Source organism: Thamnophis elegans, chromosome 14 (assembly GCF_009769535.1).
Source record: "Thamnophis elegans isolate rThaEle1 chromosome 14, rThaEle1.pri, whole genome shotgun sequence".
NCBI lineage: Eukaryota > Metazoa > Chordata > Lepidosauria > Squamata > Colubridae > Thamnophis > Thamnophis elegans.
Window position 1 is genome coordinate 38,900,671 of NC_045554.1, and position 17,583 is coordinate 38,918,253.

At 41.9% G+C, this 17,583-nt stretch overlaps 1 protein-coding gene across 1 annotated transcript in view; it reads right to left on the reverse strand.

Moving 5' to 3' along the window:
- Window positions 1-651: 651 nt before the first annotated feature.
- ZNF536 (zinc finger protein 536) overlaps window positions 652-17,583 on the reverse strand; it is a 259,457-nt gene continuing 242,525 nt past the window's right edge. Inside the window, 5 exon segments of the mRNA XM_032231130.1 lie at window positions 652-814; window positions 816-835; window positions 837-889; window positions 892-909; window positions 912-971. Of these exon segments, the coding sequence (XP_032087021.1) occupies window positions 652-814; window positions 816-835; window positions 837-889; window positions 892-909; window positions 912-971 (314 nt within the window).

Here is a 17,583-nt window from a genome sequence, read left to right on the forward strand (position 1 = left end):
CCGTGGCTTATGGACAATCTAGATTTCTCCTGTAGTGCAGCCAAATTGATTTTCTCTGCAGTGACAGCTCCGTCAGCCTGGCACCATTTCACTCAACCCCACACACGTTTCATTATTATGCTAGGCAAATGACAGCGTTTGGTGTCATATTAAGAAGGTGTTTTCAAGCCTGAAAACGCAACCCCTCTCTCACCACACATAAACAATCCCACACATCTTCAAGGCAACGGGAATCGATATCCAATGGTATCCATTTATTGTTCTTGATAAGAGCACTATTGCTGAAAAAGAAAACCCCATCCATATTCATCGGAAATGTCTTTCTTTCCTTCCTTCCCTTCCTTCCTTCCTTCCTTCCTTCCTTTCGTCTCTCCTTTTCTCCTTGAAAAAAATCTTGCAATGTCCTCAACTTTGAGGTGTGAGGATACACCCATTTGATTTAAGAGCCACCTACTTGGTTGGAAGTATTTGTCGCCAGCTAACATGATCCCCCTCATCCTGCTTTCCCCCAGCCCCCATACATACATACATACAGTACATACATACACCATACCAATCTTACTTACAGGGTGTGTTTTGTGTGTGTGTGTGTGTTTGTGTACGCTTCTGACATTTGCACAAGTGGAGGAAGGACTGCCCACCAAAGGCCGTTTAAGCCCACATTCTGGGATTCCAATGCTTGTCGTCAAACCGAGAGTAATATTGCAGTGCACAGTTGGAGTTGTTCAGTTGCATTATTCGTGAGACTTTGCTGCCTTCCTCTCGGTTGACTCTGCTGAGGCTGCCGAGTTTGATGGCAGAGGTTTCTTCTAAGTCCAGAAGTCTCGGAGTCAACCTCTGGAGCGCTTGAACCTCGGCGTCGGGGTACTGCTGTTGTCAAAAGGCATGCATGGACGCAGAGAACGTGGTCTTCAGATGTTCCTTCTGAGAGGCACTGTAGGGGCAGTATCTACACTGGAAAGGCCTGTGACCTGTGCAACAGACAAAGATCAGATTAGTTTGTGCTCACCACCTTTTAACTTTTTCTGTAGAGGAGAATGCAGAATAGAACCCTCTCAGGTTTTCATACACCTGTGTTTGAGCTGATCGTTGCTTCTTAGTCTAAGTCAGGAGTAGTCAACCTTTTATACCTACCGCCCACTTTTGTATCTCTGTTAGTAGTAAAATTTTCTAACCGCCCACTGGTTCCACAGTAATGGTGATTTTATGAAAATCTAATGAAAATGTTTTTAATAATGCTATGAAATTTTTTTAAAAGTCAATTAAATTTTTAAAAAAGAAAGTGCTTCAGTATCGGACAAAATCCATACCGCCCACATGAAAGCTGGAATGCCCACTAGTGGGCGGTAGGGACCAGGTTGACTACCACTGGTCTAGATTTATATGGCCACTGTCTGCCTGTCCCCTCTTCACCCAGTTTCACATGCAGCTTTAGTTGTTGTGAATTGTGCCTGATTCTCCATGATCCCATGGGCCATAGTACACCAGACCTTCATGTCCTCCACTGTCCCTCCAACTTTGCCCAGATTCATGTCCATTGTGTCAATGGCCCTATCTCACCATCTCACCCTCTGCCATCCCTGTCTCCTTTGGGGCTTGGGTTTTCTATGGCAGACAAAAGTAAACATTCATGTCATGGTTTAGGGACATTCACATTTTTCAGCCATGCCTACTACCCTTGCCCTTCCCTTCCCTAACACCCACTAATCAGGAATCAGTGTAAGATGTATCTAACTGATGGCTACCATTCCAGGTGGCCAATGGGGTACAGAGACCATCATGCTTTGTTACTGTTCTGACCCAGGCTCCCCAAGAGCATGAAGCAAACTCCTTGTCCCGACAAAAACCCTTTTATTAATTGACTGTGAATTCTGCTCATTCACATACACTCCCTTTCAAGGGAGGATTTACAGTCACAGACCTTATCTGACTTGGAGGGCTGCCAGGCTGATATCTGCAAAACGTGGCAAGGAGTCTCGGAGAGTCACAAACCAATTAAGCGAACTAATTGTCTCCTGCAAACTCCACTCCCCTTTCGCTCCTCTTTTATTTGATTTTATGTATTTTATTAAGGCCATTCGTCATCCACTTTACTCCCAAGCTGACCCCTGTTCTTTAGCTGTTTCCTTCATCTGGCAACTCTGTGCATGTGCACACTGGGAAGAAGCTCCAGCTGTTTGCTTGCCTCACTGATGTCTGACACTGAAGGCAGCTGATAACAGTCAGATGGCCCTGGCCCCCTCTTCCTCCCACACAGAGCCCTCATCAGAGCCTTCCCCAGAATCCAGGACTGGTCCATGTTCCTCCCCAACCTCCTCACTGTCTGAATCTGCTACCAGCTCCACTGGCCAGTGGCAGGCCACAACAGTTGTTATTCAGTAGCTAAGTCATGTCTAACTCTTCACAACCCCATAGACCACAGCACACCAGCCTCCCTGTCCTCCATGGTCTCCCAGAGTTTGCCCAAATTCATGTTCATTGCATCAGGTGACACGATCTAACCATCCTCTGCCACCCCCCTTCTCCTTTGGCATTCAATCTTTCCCCATATCAGGGTCTTTTCCACATGCAGCAATGTTAGTTTACTGTTACACCAACGATTCTAACCAAGACGTAATCGCAAGGTAGAGAGCAATAAAGCCAACCAATAACACAATGCAACATTCAAAAAATGCAAATGGTAGGGAAACGAAGACCATAACACCACGGACATCTCAACACTAATTTAGCATGGATTATCCGAAAGTGTTGTGAAGAAACACAAATTTCTCTGGCTCACAATCCTGGGAGAGAGAGAGAAAAAAACTATGCCAGATGTACTACTAATAACGTACTTAATCTTGTAGCTATTGTAGAACTCCTCTTCTTCCTGAAAATCATTCGGTAAAATGGTTTTTGCCACCTCCAATTTCTTTGTCCCCGGATAGATAGAAATTGTGTGTGCAGGAAAAAAAAGAGCTATATTCTAATGCACAGTGCAGTCCTTTCGTATGTCCCCTTCCTGCCTAGACCACATTTTTTGAGATTATTCTGGGCCAGCCTAAAAATTCATGTATCTGGCTTGAGAGGTTATGTTTCAGCAATCACATTTCAATTTCAACTATGCTGGGAAGCTGGTTGATGTGTTTTACCGGAACATTATAAGCTTTGTCTCTCAAATTAACTTAAACCGGGGCCATCTGAGGTCAAATGCACTTAGCTTACTTTAATTTGCTGAAATGAATGAATAAATAAATATGCCTGACCATCTACATAAAACGCCAAAGCTATTGGGCAACCCGATCTATTTCCCACACATGAGGAAGAGTTATCTGCCTTTGTTCCTGCTTTACGCAGATGCAGGAAAGAATATCCTTCACAACTACGTTACAGAGAGGAATGGACCTCCTATGTTTATTTGATTCCTATTCCATCTTTTCATTCACGAGCTCAAGGTGATGCACATAAGTTTATATTAAGCTGCAGCTTAACATACAAAATAAGAGAGGGAAGGGACCTTTGAGATCTTCTAGTCCCACCCTTTGCTCAAGTAGAATACCTTATATCATTGCAGACAAGGGACTGTCCAGTCTCTTCTTAAAAGCCTCCAGAGATGGAGTATCCACAACTTCTGAAGACAAGCCGTTATAAAGGTTATAAAAGTTCTCCCTAGATGACATTTTCCATGGATGGAATTTTCTTGAAAAAAGAAGAATCATTACCTTTCGTGGACTGCATGTTCATCTCCAAAACATACAGGGAACAACTCCATGTTAAACCATGGCTTGCTAAGCTTATGTAACCATACAACTCAAAAACAAGATGCAACCGGGGAACTGGTTCAGAGGCGTGGCCAGCCTGGGTCACTGCTGGTTCTGTGACCTAGGCCGGCATGCCATTACCAGTTCAGATGAAGTGGGCTGAACTGGTAGAAACCAACATTGTCTACACCCCATACACAATGCATGACTCAGCAACCTAATAAACAACATGCAAAATAAATAAAGTTCCACTAAGGATTAAAAACTTACTCAACCCTCTTTTGGTGGCAGGCTCTAGAAAACAATTTTTGTTCTATTTTTCAATATTTATTTCCAGCCTTCTAGATCTACCTCACTGATGCCAGTGACTATCGTTGAGTGAGCAGGCTTAATCAAGAGCAAACATCATTCCAGATTAGCTGTAATTAATTAAGCACTTACCCAGAAATTTTGGGGGATGAAAAAGAGTCAGATAACTAAGTAATACTTTATCATAACTCTAAATGCTTTCCTTTGTATCTGTGCTTGGAATTGAGCCCCACATTTCCCCAAGACTCCAGCATTGGTATTTCAAATCTCCCCACCCACATTACAAAGACATCTGACAAAAAAAAGATTGATTTAAAAATGATAAATGATGGAATTTCAAAGAGATTAAGACATGATGGATAATGAGAAAATGTATTAATAAAAGGGAAAGATATAGATAGATAAAATGGCTATATATAATATATTATATTATAATATATATATATATATATATATATATATATATATTATATTTGTTAGAACCCCAATAAGCAAAGATTAGTAGGTGATAATTTAGAATTGGGTAATTTAATTGTATTAATAACATTAATAATGTTTAAAATGTTTTGTGAAATTAAAATAGTAAGGATTAGAAATTATGGGGAGATTGAGTTGCTTTCCCAAAATTGATCAATACTGTTAATATTTGGCGTTATTAAAGCCCAACCCACCTGGAACATTGAAATTATGGTGGAATAATGAGTATTTTCTAAAAAAATATATTAAATGATATTATTTAGCAGGGGATAATAAATATAGGGCCAAAGATGCTATTTATGTAAATGAATTATTGGAAAAATGATAAAAGATTATGGAAAGAGTCCAATATTGTTGAAGTTGGAAGATTTGAAGTATATATACCTATTTTATTACTATTGTTTATGTGATTTAAAAAAGACTTAACCCAATTAATGTACTGTTCACATTTTTCTGTGCAAATGTATGACAGTTGTTGCTGATTAATTCAACTGTCTTAAATGAGCAGGAAAGCATTCACTCTCACTTGTTGTTGTTGGTTTCTATCCCAACTTTTTTTGGGGGGGGCATCAATATTCACATTGTGAAAAGTTAAGTACACAATAAGTTAATTTGTATTGTCACTGTGCTCTGCCACAGCGGTAAAGAGCATATCAATTTTTAATCCAGTATGAATAATATAGTTATGTATACGCAGTGAGGGTCAAAATGTAGAGGAGCGATGGACGTGTGGTGCGTTGTTGAAGCACCAGTCGCACAAGAAAGGAGGATTTTAAAAAATATCCCTGCAGATCTTCTGTTCTCACGGAAGATAAAAACATCTGCAATTGGCTCGTAACTAGGGGCCAAAGCACAGTGACCATTTTTCCTGGGGAACATCGGCCATTAATTACTGCTCAAAACTGGTTGTGGGCTGCAAGATCTTAAAATAACCAGGCATAGATAAGGAGGCAAGTAATTTATACTATTTTATCAGATGGTAGTTGGGGAGGATTGGAGCTGTGGGCTCCTATTTTCAAGACTTAGATCACATAGAGTAGCTGGGATAGCAATAGCACTTAGACTTATACCACTTCACAGTGCATTTACAGCCAGATGTGGCTCCAAAGACAGATGTGGCTACAGAGCTGCAGATTGCCAACCGCTGGTTTAGTGGCAGGTTCAGAGGTGGGTTCCTACCGGTTCGCACCGGTTTGGTAGAACCGGTTCGTCAATCTACCGAACCGATTAGAAGATTCCACCGGTGGACCCGAAGTAAGTTCCAGAATGCCTGCCCCAGCCCTGTCGCTCACTTGCTCACCCCTGCCCATCCTCAGTGTACTTATTTTAATCTTATTTAAGTAGTAAGTGCACCAAAATAATAAATTTCCTTTTTTTATACCTTCTTTTGTAGATCATCCATTGGGGCAAAGAATTCAGTGACATTATCTTGGCCACTCCCATCTGGTCATATGACTGCCAAGCCACTCCCACCCAGTCTCATGGCTGACAAGCCACTCCCACAAAGCAGGCCATACCTACAAAGAGGTTCCAAAATTTTTTGAAACCCCCACTGGGCAGGTTGTAAACCTTTGAATGATGGCCTGTCTTTTACTTACATCTGATTTTTCCTGACTTAACATGGTCTTCATTCCTTGCTCTTTCCAAAGCTCTTTTCTGCTTTGAGAAAGCCCCTTCCCCAAAAATTCCACATCCTAGCAAAGAAGTTAAGTTAAGCTAAGCTTTCTTCATACATTCGGTCATAGCTGTTTTTAAAGCATTTCATTCACCTCATCTTTTTTTTTTTTCATTCAGGTGGATTGTTCAGAAATGAATTCAGAAAATACATCTCTTTGATCGTTTCAAGGAGGTCTCGTCTGCGCCGGTTTGCAATTAAGCATCACGGGAATGTACCCAAGGTATGTGTAATAATAGCTCTTCTTTCAGCTTTGATCAGGAGATGCCATATTTAATATCTTTTACATGCACACCTTTTAAACGTATTTTGATACTTTTCTTTAAGCCAAGAAATTGCATCACATTTAGAAAGGCAGAGTCTGAAGACAACATTCCAATTGCTGTCTGCTTGTAAGAAAACTCATCTTCTTCTTAGCCGACAAATGTTTGAGCTTGAGCTACAGATTTAAATATGATTACAGAAAAAAGATTTGCCCCCCAAAATGACATATTAGACAAAATAATGTGTACAATAATCATATATAAAACAGGCATGAAAAAAAAAGAACATGCCTCTTTTGCGTGATGCTAAACAGAACTGAGACAAGTGTAAGGCTCAAACTTACATTCCAAGACATCTTAAAGTGATAATCTGCTGTTTTCCTTTAGACAGCATTATTGAACTCACAATGCATGTAGAACGTGTTTAAGACTTGAGTTCTTCCTATCTACTCTGAATACAAGATCGTTCCCTTTGCAGATTTTCAGTCCTGATTCTGCTAAGCAAATAATTAGGAGTTCATATTTATCCATTTTAGGGATGCAGTGGCTCAGTGGCTAAGACACTTAGCTTGTCGATCAGAAAGTTTGGCAGTTTTGGTGGCTCGAATCCCTTACGCCGTGTAACGGAATGAGCTCCCGTTATTTGTCCCAGATTCTTGTTGGGGGCAATAAGCTGACTCTGTAAACCGCTTAGAGAGGGCTGAAAGCCCTATGAAGCGGTATATAAGTCTAACTGCTATATTCTGCCAACTGAGCAGTTCGAAAGCATGTAAAAATGCAAGTAGAAAAGTAGGAACCACCTTTGGTGGAAAGGTAACAGCGTTCTGTGTGCCTTCAGAGTTTAGTCATGCTGGCCACATGACCACGGAGACATCTTCAGACAGGGCTGGCTCTTTGGCTTTGAAATGGAGATGAGCACCACCCCTAGAGTCAGGAACGACTAGCAGATATGCGCGGGGAACCTTTACCTTTACCTATTTATCTATCCTCCATTCATCCAGCCATCGATCATCTCACAGATAGACAGGCAGGCAGAAGACAGATAGATAGAAAGACCATTTTTATAAAGAGTCAGAAAGAGGCTGTTACAACTTTTACTATAATTACATAAATGATTGATGATGTGATGACTTCTAGTTAAGTAGCAGGGAAGTTCTAATATGACATTTACAGTGAATGTTGCCAAAAATGTACTTTGCCCAGTAACTGATCACCTATGGTAACTCCAAACTGATGTATAATTGCATCTGTCTACTTTAGAGAGCTAGATAACTAATAAAAATCATTCTGATGAACATTATCTATTATTTATACCAATGGAGCTTTCCTTTGGTGAAAGACCTCGTTGTATTCTTGGGAATCTTCAGAATCCATAATAGTCTACTTGAGGAAATTCTTCATGGAGAAGAAAATAATTGAGGGCACGCATACATTTGAATTGCATCCAAATTTTCATGAGAATCAACAGTTCACCTCCTGTAATTCTAATACCTACTAATTTATTGGTATCAGTAAGCAGCCATTATTTTAAAGCACGATAAAGAAATATCCACATATGAGAGACAGTAAAGATAATCAACATTAAAGGTTGTTTATCTCATGGTCAAGGTAAATTAATTCTGACTTTTTATAATGAACTCCTGGTCTGGATCCAAATTCCGTATCCCATTATACCAGGAAGAAAATCCTAATCTTTGTCATATTAAAAGGCACATATGTAGGGTTTGTTCAGAAGTGTAAAAAAGACCATTAGAACAGTCATATGGCTGAGATGAGGAATTAATTCCAGATTGTTACGGGTGTACTAATAGCAGCAAAATCATGGCTCTCTCCCAAAACAGCAAGAAACGGTAATTCCAAAGAAAAATGCCAATAGTCTATTACTCAAAAAGCCTTCTGCTCATCCCGCTATGCGATGTTTTATTGTTTTGTGTATTTGTGTGGCTGTTATTTGCACGCAGATGCAAATAGAAAATGTATCGCACATGCAAACATTCATTGATGATAAGATTCAGAGAAAGAACCAAGAAATAAGGATTGTCCAGCCGTAAGCATTAAAAGCCATCAAAGGGGCAATAAATCAAAGCCCCTAGGATATCTATTTCTTTTCAATACAATATAAAACAGCAAATAAATAAATTCGAAATGTGCGGAGAAATGCAAAATTTACTCTCTAGGTTTCTTAATTTTCTTCTTCCAATCTTTATCAGGATTATTTGGGCAGTACTCAAAATTATTTGGAGATTTCATCCCAGAAGGAAAACATTCAGTCACAATTTGCTTTCCAGATGTTTTGAAGTTCGTAAATACCAAGGCAAAGAGCTGTGGGATGTATCATCACAAATAGCTAGGAGGCACTAAGTTACCCGTTTCAAAAAAAAAAAAAAAAGCATCAAGCTTGGTAAGTGGTGATTTGGCACAAGGAAGGTAACTTCGAAACTCAAATGGAAGTTCCATCACTTGAACAAAACATCTATGCTATCAACCAGTTTTCATCATGCTTTCTAGAGGTAAGGATTTCAATGCAGAGAATTTTTCAAGTAGCATGGATGCAGTTGAGAATTCTGGCACTGAAACCACACATCTGATCAACTGGACAGTTGAGGAAGTGACAATAAACTAAATTAGAAAGAACCGTCATAAGAATGGAATGGAATAAAATGGAGTGGAGTGGAGTGGAATAGAATAGAATAGAATAGAATAGAATAGAATAGAATAGAATAACAGAGTTGGAAGGGACCTTGGATGTCTTCTAGTCCAACCCCCTGCTTAGGTTGAAAACCTTACACCACTTCCGACAAATGGTTATCCAACAACTTTAAAAACTTCCAGTGTTGGAGCATTCTCAACATCTGGAGGCAAGTTGTTCCACTGGTTAATTGTTCTGTCAGGAAATTTCTCCTTAGTTCTAAGTTGCTTCTCTTCTTGATCAGTTTCCAACCATTGCTTCTTGTCCTGCCTTCAGGTGCTTTGGAGAGTAGGTTGACCTCTCCCTCTTCCTTGTGGCAGCTCCTGAGATATTGGAACGCTGCTCTCAGGTCACCCCAAAAGATGTGGAGAGACCTGGACCATGAGAGCAGTGGTGGGATTCAAAGAATTTAACAAGCGGTTCTCTGCCCTAATGATTTTTTTCCAACAACCAGTTCCCCAAACTGCTCAGAAACCTAACAACCGCTTTTCCTGAAGTGGTGCAAACTGGCTGAATCCCACCACTGACTAGGAGATGGACATGAATGAATGGATATCATCATCATCTTCATTATCATCATCATCCATTAGAAAACGTGTTCCTGAAGAAATATTAGAAGGGAACCGTCAACAAATGGGTTCTCCTATAAGAATTCCAAAGTGTGAGAACAAAAACCAATAATCTGATTGAATGTGGTAGAAGAGAGCCCTTACGCACTCATTAACCAAATGTTTCCAGAAATCTTCAAGACAGGTGTGTAACTCTCCATCCCATCTGAAGGCATAACAGAAGAAATCAAAATGCAATAGAGGAATTCACAGGGTGAGATCAGTACATAGAAAAGGAGTTAACACCACACTTCAGATGAGATTCACTTTGTAGGCATTGACAACCATTTCTCATAGAATAGAATAACAGAGTTGGAAGGAACCTTGGAGGTCTTCTAATCCAACCCCCTGCTTAGGCAGGAAACCCTACACCACTTCAGACAAATGGTTATCCAACATCTTCTTTAAAAACTTCCAGTGTTGGAGCATTCTCAACTTCTGGAGGCAAGTTGTTCCACTGATTAACTGTTCTCACTGTCAGGAAATTTCTCCTCAGTTCTAAGTTGCTTCCTCAACTTCCCAGCATTTGCAAGGGGAACATCGGTACTTCTACCTGTGATTCTGTGTCCCAAAGCCAGGGAAGTTCAAAAGCATAATGGTAAATAAGAAGATCTTTGGGAACTGTTCCCGTTTTCCAAATTTGGCACCGCATTACAAAGCGATAACGTGGCTAGTGACTACTGCTGTGCATTTAGATTTCCCTCCCCTCTCTTCAATAAACTTATGGCATTTTTATTCTGCACAGCAAATATTCTCAAATACTGTATATATTACCCAGTAGTCCAGAATGGCCCTAAAGCAGGAACATAATAATATGGATGGCGGAAAATGCTGAATAAATGCATTTGTCCAATATACAATAATGGCTTTGATGAAGCTATTCTGCTTTATGAGTCTCACAATATACATTTCAAAGGGGGAGGAGGGATAGAGCCTTCTCCCCTATTGGTAGACACACCGAAATGGCTGCTACTGACTGCGTTCCCATAATGAAAGTTTTCAGGAGCTTTTAGGATGAGAACATGTCCCAGATAACTGCAGAGGTGTTAAAAAATCCTGCTCACTAAATAACAACATTCTATAAAGTTCCATTGGCCGAATTAGAGCAAAATGAGTAACTCTTGAACCCGAGAGGAAAGGTTACTTGGAAATGTCTCCTAGATGGTTGAAAATGCTGCTTACAACAGAGGTAAGGTAAAGTAAAGGTTCCCCTTGCACACATGTGCTAGTTGTTCCTGACTCTAGGGAGTGGTGCTCATCTCCGTTTCAAAGCCGAAGAGCCAGCGCTGTCCGAAGACGTCTCCGTGGTCATGTGGCCGGCATGACTAAATGCCGAAGGTAACCCTGTTACCTTCCCACCAAAGGTGGTTCTTTTTTTCTACTTGCATTTTTACAAGCTGGGACAAGGAACGGAGCTCACTCGGTTACGCGGCGGTAAGGATTCGAACTGCTGATCTTTCTGATTGACAAGCTCAGCACCTTATCCACTGAGCCACTGCAACAGAGGTAGAAGGACAGAAAGATCAAATAAGTGGCTTCACTTTGGTTTTTAACATTTAACAAAATGTGGTTGTGATGTTGAGAAAGGAGAGGGGGGGGGAGGGAGGGAGGGAGAGGGAGAGAGGGAGGGAGAGAGAATGCCGCATTTTACAATTTTAAAATATAAAACCTTCATAATGCTTCACTGCTTCTTTTCATCTCAGAATCATAGCTGGAAAGGCCTTCTTATAGACATAGTACATAGCAAACAGAAGATCCATTTCAGAACTAAATTTGTTTAACAAAGGGAAGGACTAGGGGTGACAAGAGAGCAGTCTTCCAATATTTGATGCTGTCACATCTAAGAGGGGATAGGCCCATTCTCCAAAGGACCTGAGGGCAGGACGAGAAGTAATAGGTGGAAACTCATCATGAAAAGATCCAACTTAGAATTCAAGAGAAATTTCCTTACAGTGAGAACAATTAACCAGCCGAATGCATTACCTCTGGAATTGTGGGTCTTCTATCACTGAGTTTTCAAAAAACACTGGACAAGGATTTGTCAGGCATGGTATAGGATGTCCTATTCGAGCAGGGAAATGAACATGAAGACATCTCAGGTCTCTTCCAACTCTGTTATTCTGTGTTCAGTTCAACCCTGATTGGACCCTGATTTTATGGCGCATTGGAAGAACCCAAAGAAAGGGCAAGCGGAGAAGTTTTCTTGTAACAGCATGTAATATGGCTGTGTGTTTCTCTTCAAATGATTTTGCAAGGTTTTCCCATGCCATAAACTATTTCTCAGAAAAGGTTGTAGGCCTGTGATGGTGAGCCCATGGCACGCATGCCACAGTTGACACACAGAGCCCTCTCTGCGGGCATGGGAGCTGTCACCCTAGCTCAGCTCCATCATGCATGTGCACAAGCATCCCGCCGGCGAGCTGATTTTGGGTCTTTGCTGCACATGTGTGGGGCACATGTGATATGAATACCCATGTGCAGTGGGTGTGGGAGGTCATGTGGTGGGAGATGTCCACATGGCCCACTTTTGGTCCTCCAGGAGGCTGCAGGGAGGCCAACATGGAATGGAATAGGCAGCTGTGATTTCACATTGTTGTGCATATGATGATGATGATGATGATGATGATGATGATGATGATGATGATACCTAGTGATGTATGAATTGAAGAGAAATGACTCTAGAGGAATAAATCAATGGTTGTACCAGAGATGGGTTGCTCCTGGTTCGGCCCAGATCGGGCAAACCAGTAGTAGCGGCGGGAGTCTTTGCCAACCTCCCCAAATGCTTCTACAGATTGGCAGATGCAAGCGTGCCAAAGCAATAGTAAAAAAAGTGGTAACCAACCTCTGTAAAAGAAGTCCTTGGAGCAATACCAAAGGGCTACCCACTATTTGGAAATTTTAAATTTATCGGATTTGAACATTCTGCTCTACAAAAAACCACCTTACTTGGAACAGCTTATATCCTCCAACGTTACCTTAACAGTTCCTAGGTCCTTGGTTGGGACTCGAGCTGTTGAGCTACCAACCAGCCCCAAAGGCTGTGAATCTCATCAAAGATTAACCACGAACAACAACAACAACAACAACAACAACAACAACAAAATTGCAGCTTCACAAAGTTGAAAAAGTTGTCAAAAATAAGAAGGTGAAGATCTTGTGGGACTTTGAATACAGATGGATCGTCATTTGGAACAACACACCAAATATCACAGTTGTAGAGGGCCAAATGTACAATTTATTGACATCGTGGTACCAGGAGATGCCAGAGTCAAAGAAAAAGAATTGGGGGAAATATGAAATACATGACCTGGCCATCGAAAGTACGTGATTATGATGAAACATGTAACATGATACCCATTGTCATTGGGGCACTTGGTACCAGGTCCAAGAATTTTATAAAATACATCAACAAATTGCAGCTTCCTGCAATAACGCCAGTGGAACTGCAAAAAACTGCACTACTCAGAACACCGTATATTTTAAGAAAGTACTCGGTTGATACCTAGGATGCTGGCAGCAACCCATATCAACCATTGGTACTAGTCAATGGTATTTGTGATGCATTTTTGAATGTTTAGTTGACTGAATTTCATGTTTCATGAATAAAGTAAATAATGGTGGTGGTGGTGGTGGTGATGTAAAAATCAATCCTTATTGACTTGTGCCAGAAGAGGTCAATGAACTTGGCTTGGTACCCTGGAAAAACATCCTTCCTGAAAAGGTTAGAACCACCATCTTTACTCTTTCTCATAGTTAATCCATGAAAAACCAGAGATACCCTCAGAAGCCATGTGGGGCACTTCTGCCCCTTCCCTATCTCCCACCAGCAGTTTCAACATCTGGGAAGCTCTCTTATAAGAGAGAGACAGAGAGAAACGTGAAATTTCTGCGTGTGGCAGAGTTGAGTGCCATTTCTGGACCTTTAGGCTAAAACCATCACATACAAAAAAAAGGAGAATGTGAAAGGGATTTTTCCCCTCCCTCCTCCTCCCTACAACCCCCCCTCTCCAAAAACAAAACAAAACAAAAATAAACCCCTTCCCACAACAAGCTTGGCAAAGCCACATGACTTGCCTCGTACTATCTCCCTGGTGTTTTCAGTACTATTTTGGCAGAGTGTCAGAATTACTGTTATATAAATTCCATCTGATGCCAGAACTACCATCTGTGAGTAAAACTGTTTCACCCACGTCCGCCGGCAAAGACATTCCCTTAGAAACGAGGGAGGAAGCGAGAGCTCAGCAGAGGAGGGGAAGAAAAAAAAGCAAGAGAAGTAGGCTTTTCACATTATTATAGGGGGGGTTGCTAATATTATTCATTTGCCAAATGTTTTTGATTTGCTCTTCAATGATGCACGCATGCGCGCGGGCTCTCTCTTCTCAACACACATACACATACCCATAGGAGAAAAATGCCCCATGTCTTGCTTAGAATCCTGCTCAGCTCCTTCATATCGGCACCTGATAGGCTGCAGAGTCTCTAATGACTTTCAGATGTTCAGAAGCAGAAATGCCCACTATGGGATAAAAAAAAAATTAAAAAAACAAAGATCATTAAAAAAGGGGGGGAGGGAGGGAAAAGAGAAAATGAGAGAGGGGGGAGACAGAGAGAGAGAAGGAGAGAAAGAAAGGAGAGAGAGAAGGAGGGAAAGAGAGAGGATAGAGAGAAAGGAGCACGAAAGAGAGGATAGAAAGAGAGGGGGAGAAGGAGAGGGAGGAAAGGGGAGAGGGAGGGAGACAGAGAGAGAGAAGGAGAGAAAGGAGAGAGGGAAAGGAGAGAGAGAAGGAGAAAAAGAGAGGAGCGAGAAAGGAGCGAGAAAGGGGATAGAAAGAGAGAAGAGAGGAGATGGAGGAAAGGGGAGAGGGAGAGAGGGGGAAGAGAGAGAGAGGAGAGAAAGGAGAGAGGGAAAGGGAGAGAGAAGGAAAAAGAGAGATGAGAGAGAAAGGAGCGAGAAGAGGGGATAGAAAGAGAGAGGGAGAGAAGGAGAGGGAAGGGGGAGAGGGAGAGAGGGGTAGAGAGAGAAGGAGAGAAAGGAGAGAGGGAAAGGAGAGAGAAGGAGAAAAAGAGAGATGAGAGAGAAAGGAGCGAGAAAGGGGATAGAAAGAGAGAAGAGAGGAGATGGAGGAAAGGGGAGAGGGAGAGAAGGGGAAGGAGAGAGAAGGAGAGAAAGGAGAGAGGGAAAAGAGAGAGAGGAGAAAAGATAGGAGAGAAAGGTGAGAAAGAGGGGATAGAAAGAGAGAGGGAGAGAAGGAGAGGGAGGAAGGGGGAGAGGGAGAGGGGGAAGAGAGAGAGAAGGAGAGAAAGGAGAGAGGGAAAGGAGAGAGAGAAGGAGAAAAAGAGAGATGAGAGAAAAAGAGGGGGGAGAAAGAGAGAGGGAGAAAAGGATAGGGAGGAAGGGGGAGAGGGAGAGAGGGGAAAGAGAGAGAAGGAGAGAAAGGAGAGAGGGAAAGAAGAGAGAGAAGGAGAAAAAGGAGAGGAGAAAGAAAGGAGTGAGAAAGAGAGGATAGAAAGAGAGGGGGAGAAGGAGAGGGAGGAAAGGGGAGAGGGAGGGAGGGAGGGAGGAGAGGGAGGAAGGGAGAGAGAGAGAGGTTGGGAGAAATTTTATCATGACTCTTTCATTTATTTATTTATTTATTCCCCTGGTCCCTTCCTTCCTCTCTGTCAAGGCAATTGCGCCGAAGGTGGCCTTGCTTCCAAATAAATATCAGTGCCAAATAAACAAACAAACAAACAAATAAAAAGGAACCGAGGCTGAAATGTCATATGTTTCCTGAGTAAACCCAATATAAAAAGTATGAAAAGGAATCTCTTTCAAACTGTGTTTGCCTATGTCCGTACTTGCGCCTCTCCCTGGGCAATTCCGTATATGACGTTCTTGTTCCACGATATTACTCAGGAATCTTCAATCCATAGCCCACCTTGTCCAGGAAAAGAAATATGTGAGGTTGCCTTAATTGTATATATTTGTCCCCATTTCTATTAACCTCTGTGTTTTGTTTTGTTTTGTTTCCCCCCCCAGCAAACACATCTGCTTCTGAACCGCTGATTTCTTCACCTCCTTCCCACCCCCCATCTTTCTTTAAAAGCTGTGCTTTCTGAATCACTGTCTCTGTGCTTGATTGCCTGTTTTAGATTAGAGATTTTAGCAAGACACAAAGAATCGGGATGCACATCAGCCGTACATATGAGAAGCCGCAGAAGGAATAAGCAGTAAAGCGCACGGCACCATCTGGCCTAAAAAAAAAAAAATAGCCTGCATATTCTGAAGCCTTACATGTGATTGAGTGTGCAACCACCCCCAGATTATGGGATCTTTAAGTAGAGCAATAAACACTAGTGAACGGGGATCGCTTTTGTTGGTTCTCCCACGCCATGGGTTTCACTTCCTTTCGGTTGCATCCCCCTTCCACCGAGCAACTCTTCAATTGATCATCAACAATGGGGCCACTAACAGTTGGAGGACATGTTAACTGGTCCTCCAAAGATTCTATGGACGAGTTTTCACCTCTCTGAGCATTATTTGACCAGATCTTATACTTACATTTAGTTCTACATGTATAGATTATAGTTTTCAAGGAGCTATCAGCGTATAACTTCCACCCACAGTATCCAAGCAACTAATAGTAAACTAATAGTGATCCCTGGTTCATAAGACAATGAATACGGAGTCCTGTTTCAGTGTTTAATTATCTTGTTTAATTTTGCACGCTCTACACACTTCAACACAATATGTAACTTTTTTTTATGATTATGTTTTGGTTGTACATTGCCTACCGTTACACTATTGAGTTGGGTGGGACTATACACCCATTTATTTTTCTTTTAATGACTCCCTAATCCCTTGCTCAGGGTGGAGTTGGGGCAACCGACTGGAGCGGAGAGTTTGCTGGCCAGATGCCCTTCCTGTCGCCAATGCTGAGTTCGCAGCAGATATTTACTCATTGTGCCCAGAGAGAGAAATATATGCCTCTACCTAGGATCGAACTCACAGCCTCCTGATTGTGAGGCGAGAGCTCCACCTCTAGAGCGGTCCTGTACACCCAATGAATCCATGAATGACCATGAATGCTTAAATCAGAAAGAAGAAAGACCTAAGGCTAACATTCACACAACATAGTAACTTTGACTATTTTAGATAAAGTTTGTTCTGTCTTCTGTCTGTCTGTCTGTCTGTCTGTCTGTCTGTCTGTCCTACCACCTACCTACTACCTACCTACCTACCTACCTACCTACCTTGTCACGCCCCACTCCATTCCATAACTAGGAAAGAAGACCAATAGCCTCCATGGGTTGGAAATCCAAAGTACTTTTACTAATATAAATGGTAAGCAAGCAGCAGTGAAGCAAATCTGAATAATATGGCGCGAAAGCAATTGATATATAGCAAAGCCCGTTCCCCCCCTTAGGATCAAAGCTCCAGTCCAATCATAAGTCCTTCAATTGTCAGGTGTGAGATAACTTCAAAAAGACAGGCCAAGATGGAATGTGAAGGCCGTTGATGCAGGCGGGAAACACGTACGCATGCGCAATCCCAACGACTGGTACATCCTAGAACATTCCTCCAGCAGTCCTCCAGCACACCAAGTAAACCCTCCCACATACACGCCCCCCCTTCCCGTTTCATGGCAGCTGAAGCAGCAGCAAAGCAGAAGCTGACATCCGGCCGTCCCCCGGAAAAAAGGCTGTCAGGCCTGGAAGGAAAAAAAAAAACAAACAAACAAGACAGACAAACATAAACAAGAAAGAGGGAAAGGAGAAAAGTCAAGGCTTGTCGGGATACGAAGCATAAAATTTTCGCAGTAAGCGGGGGGCACGAACG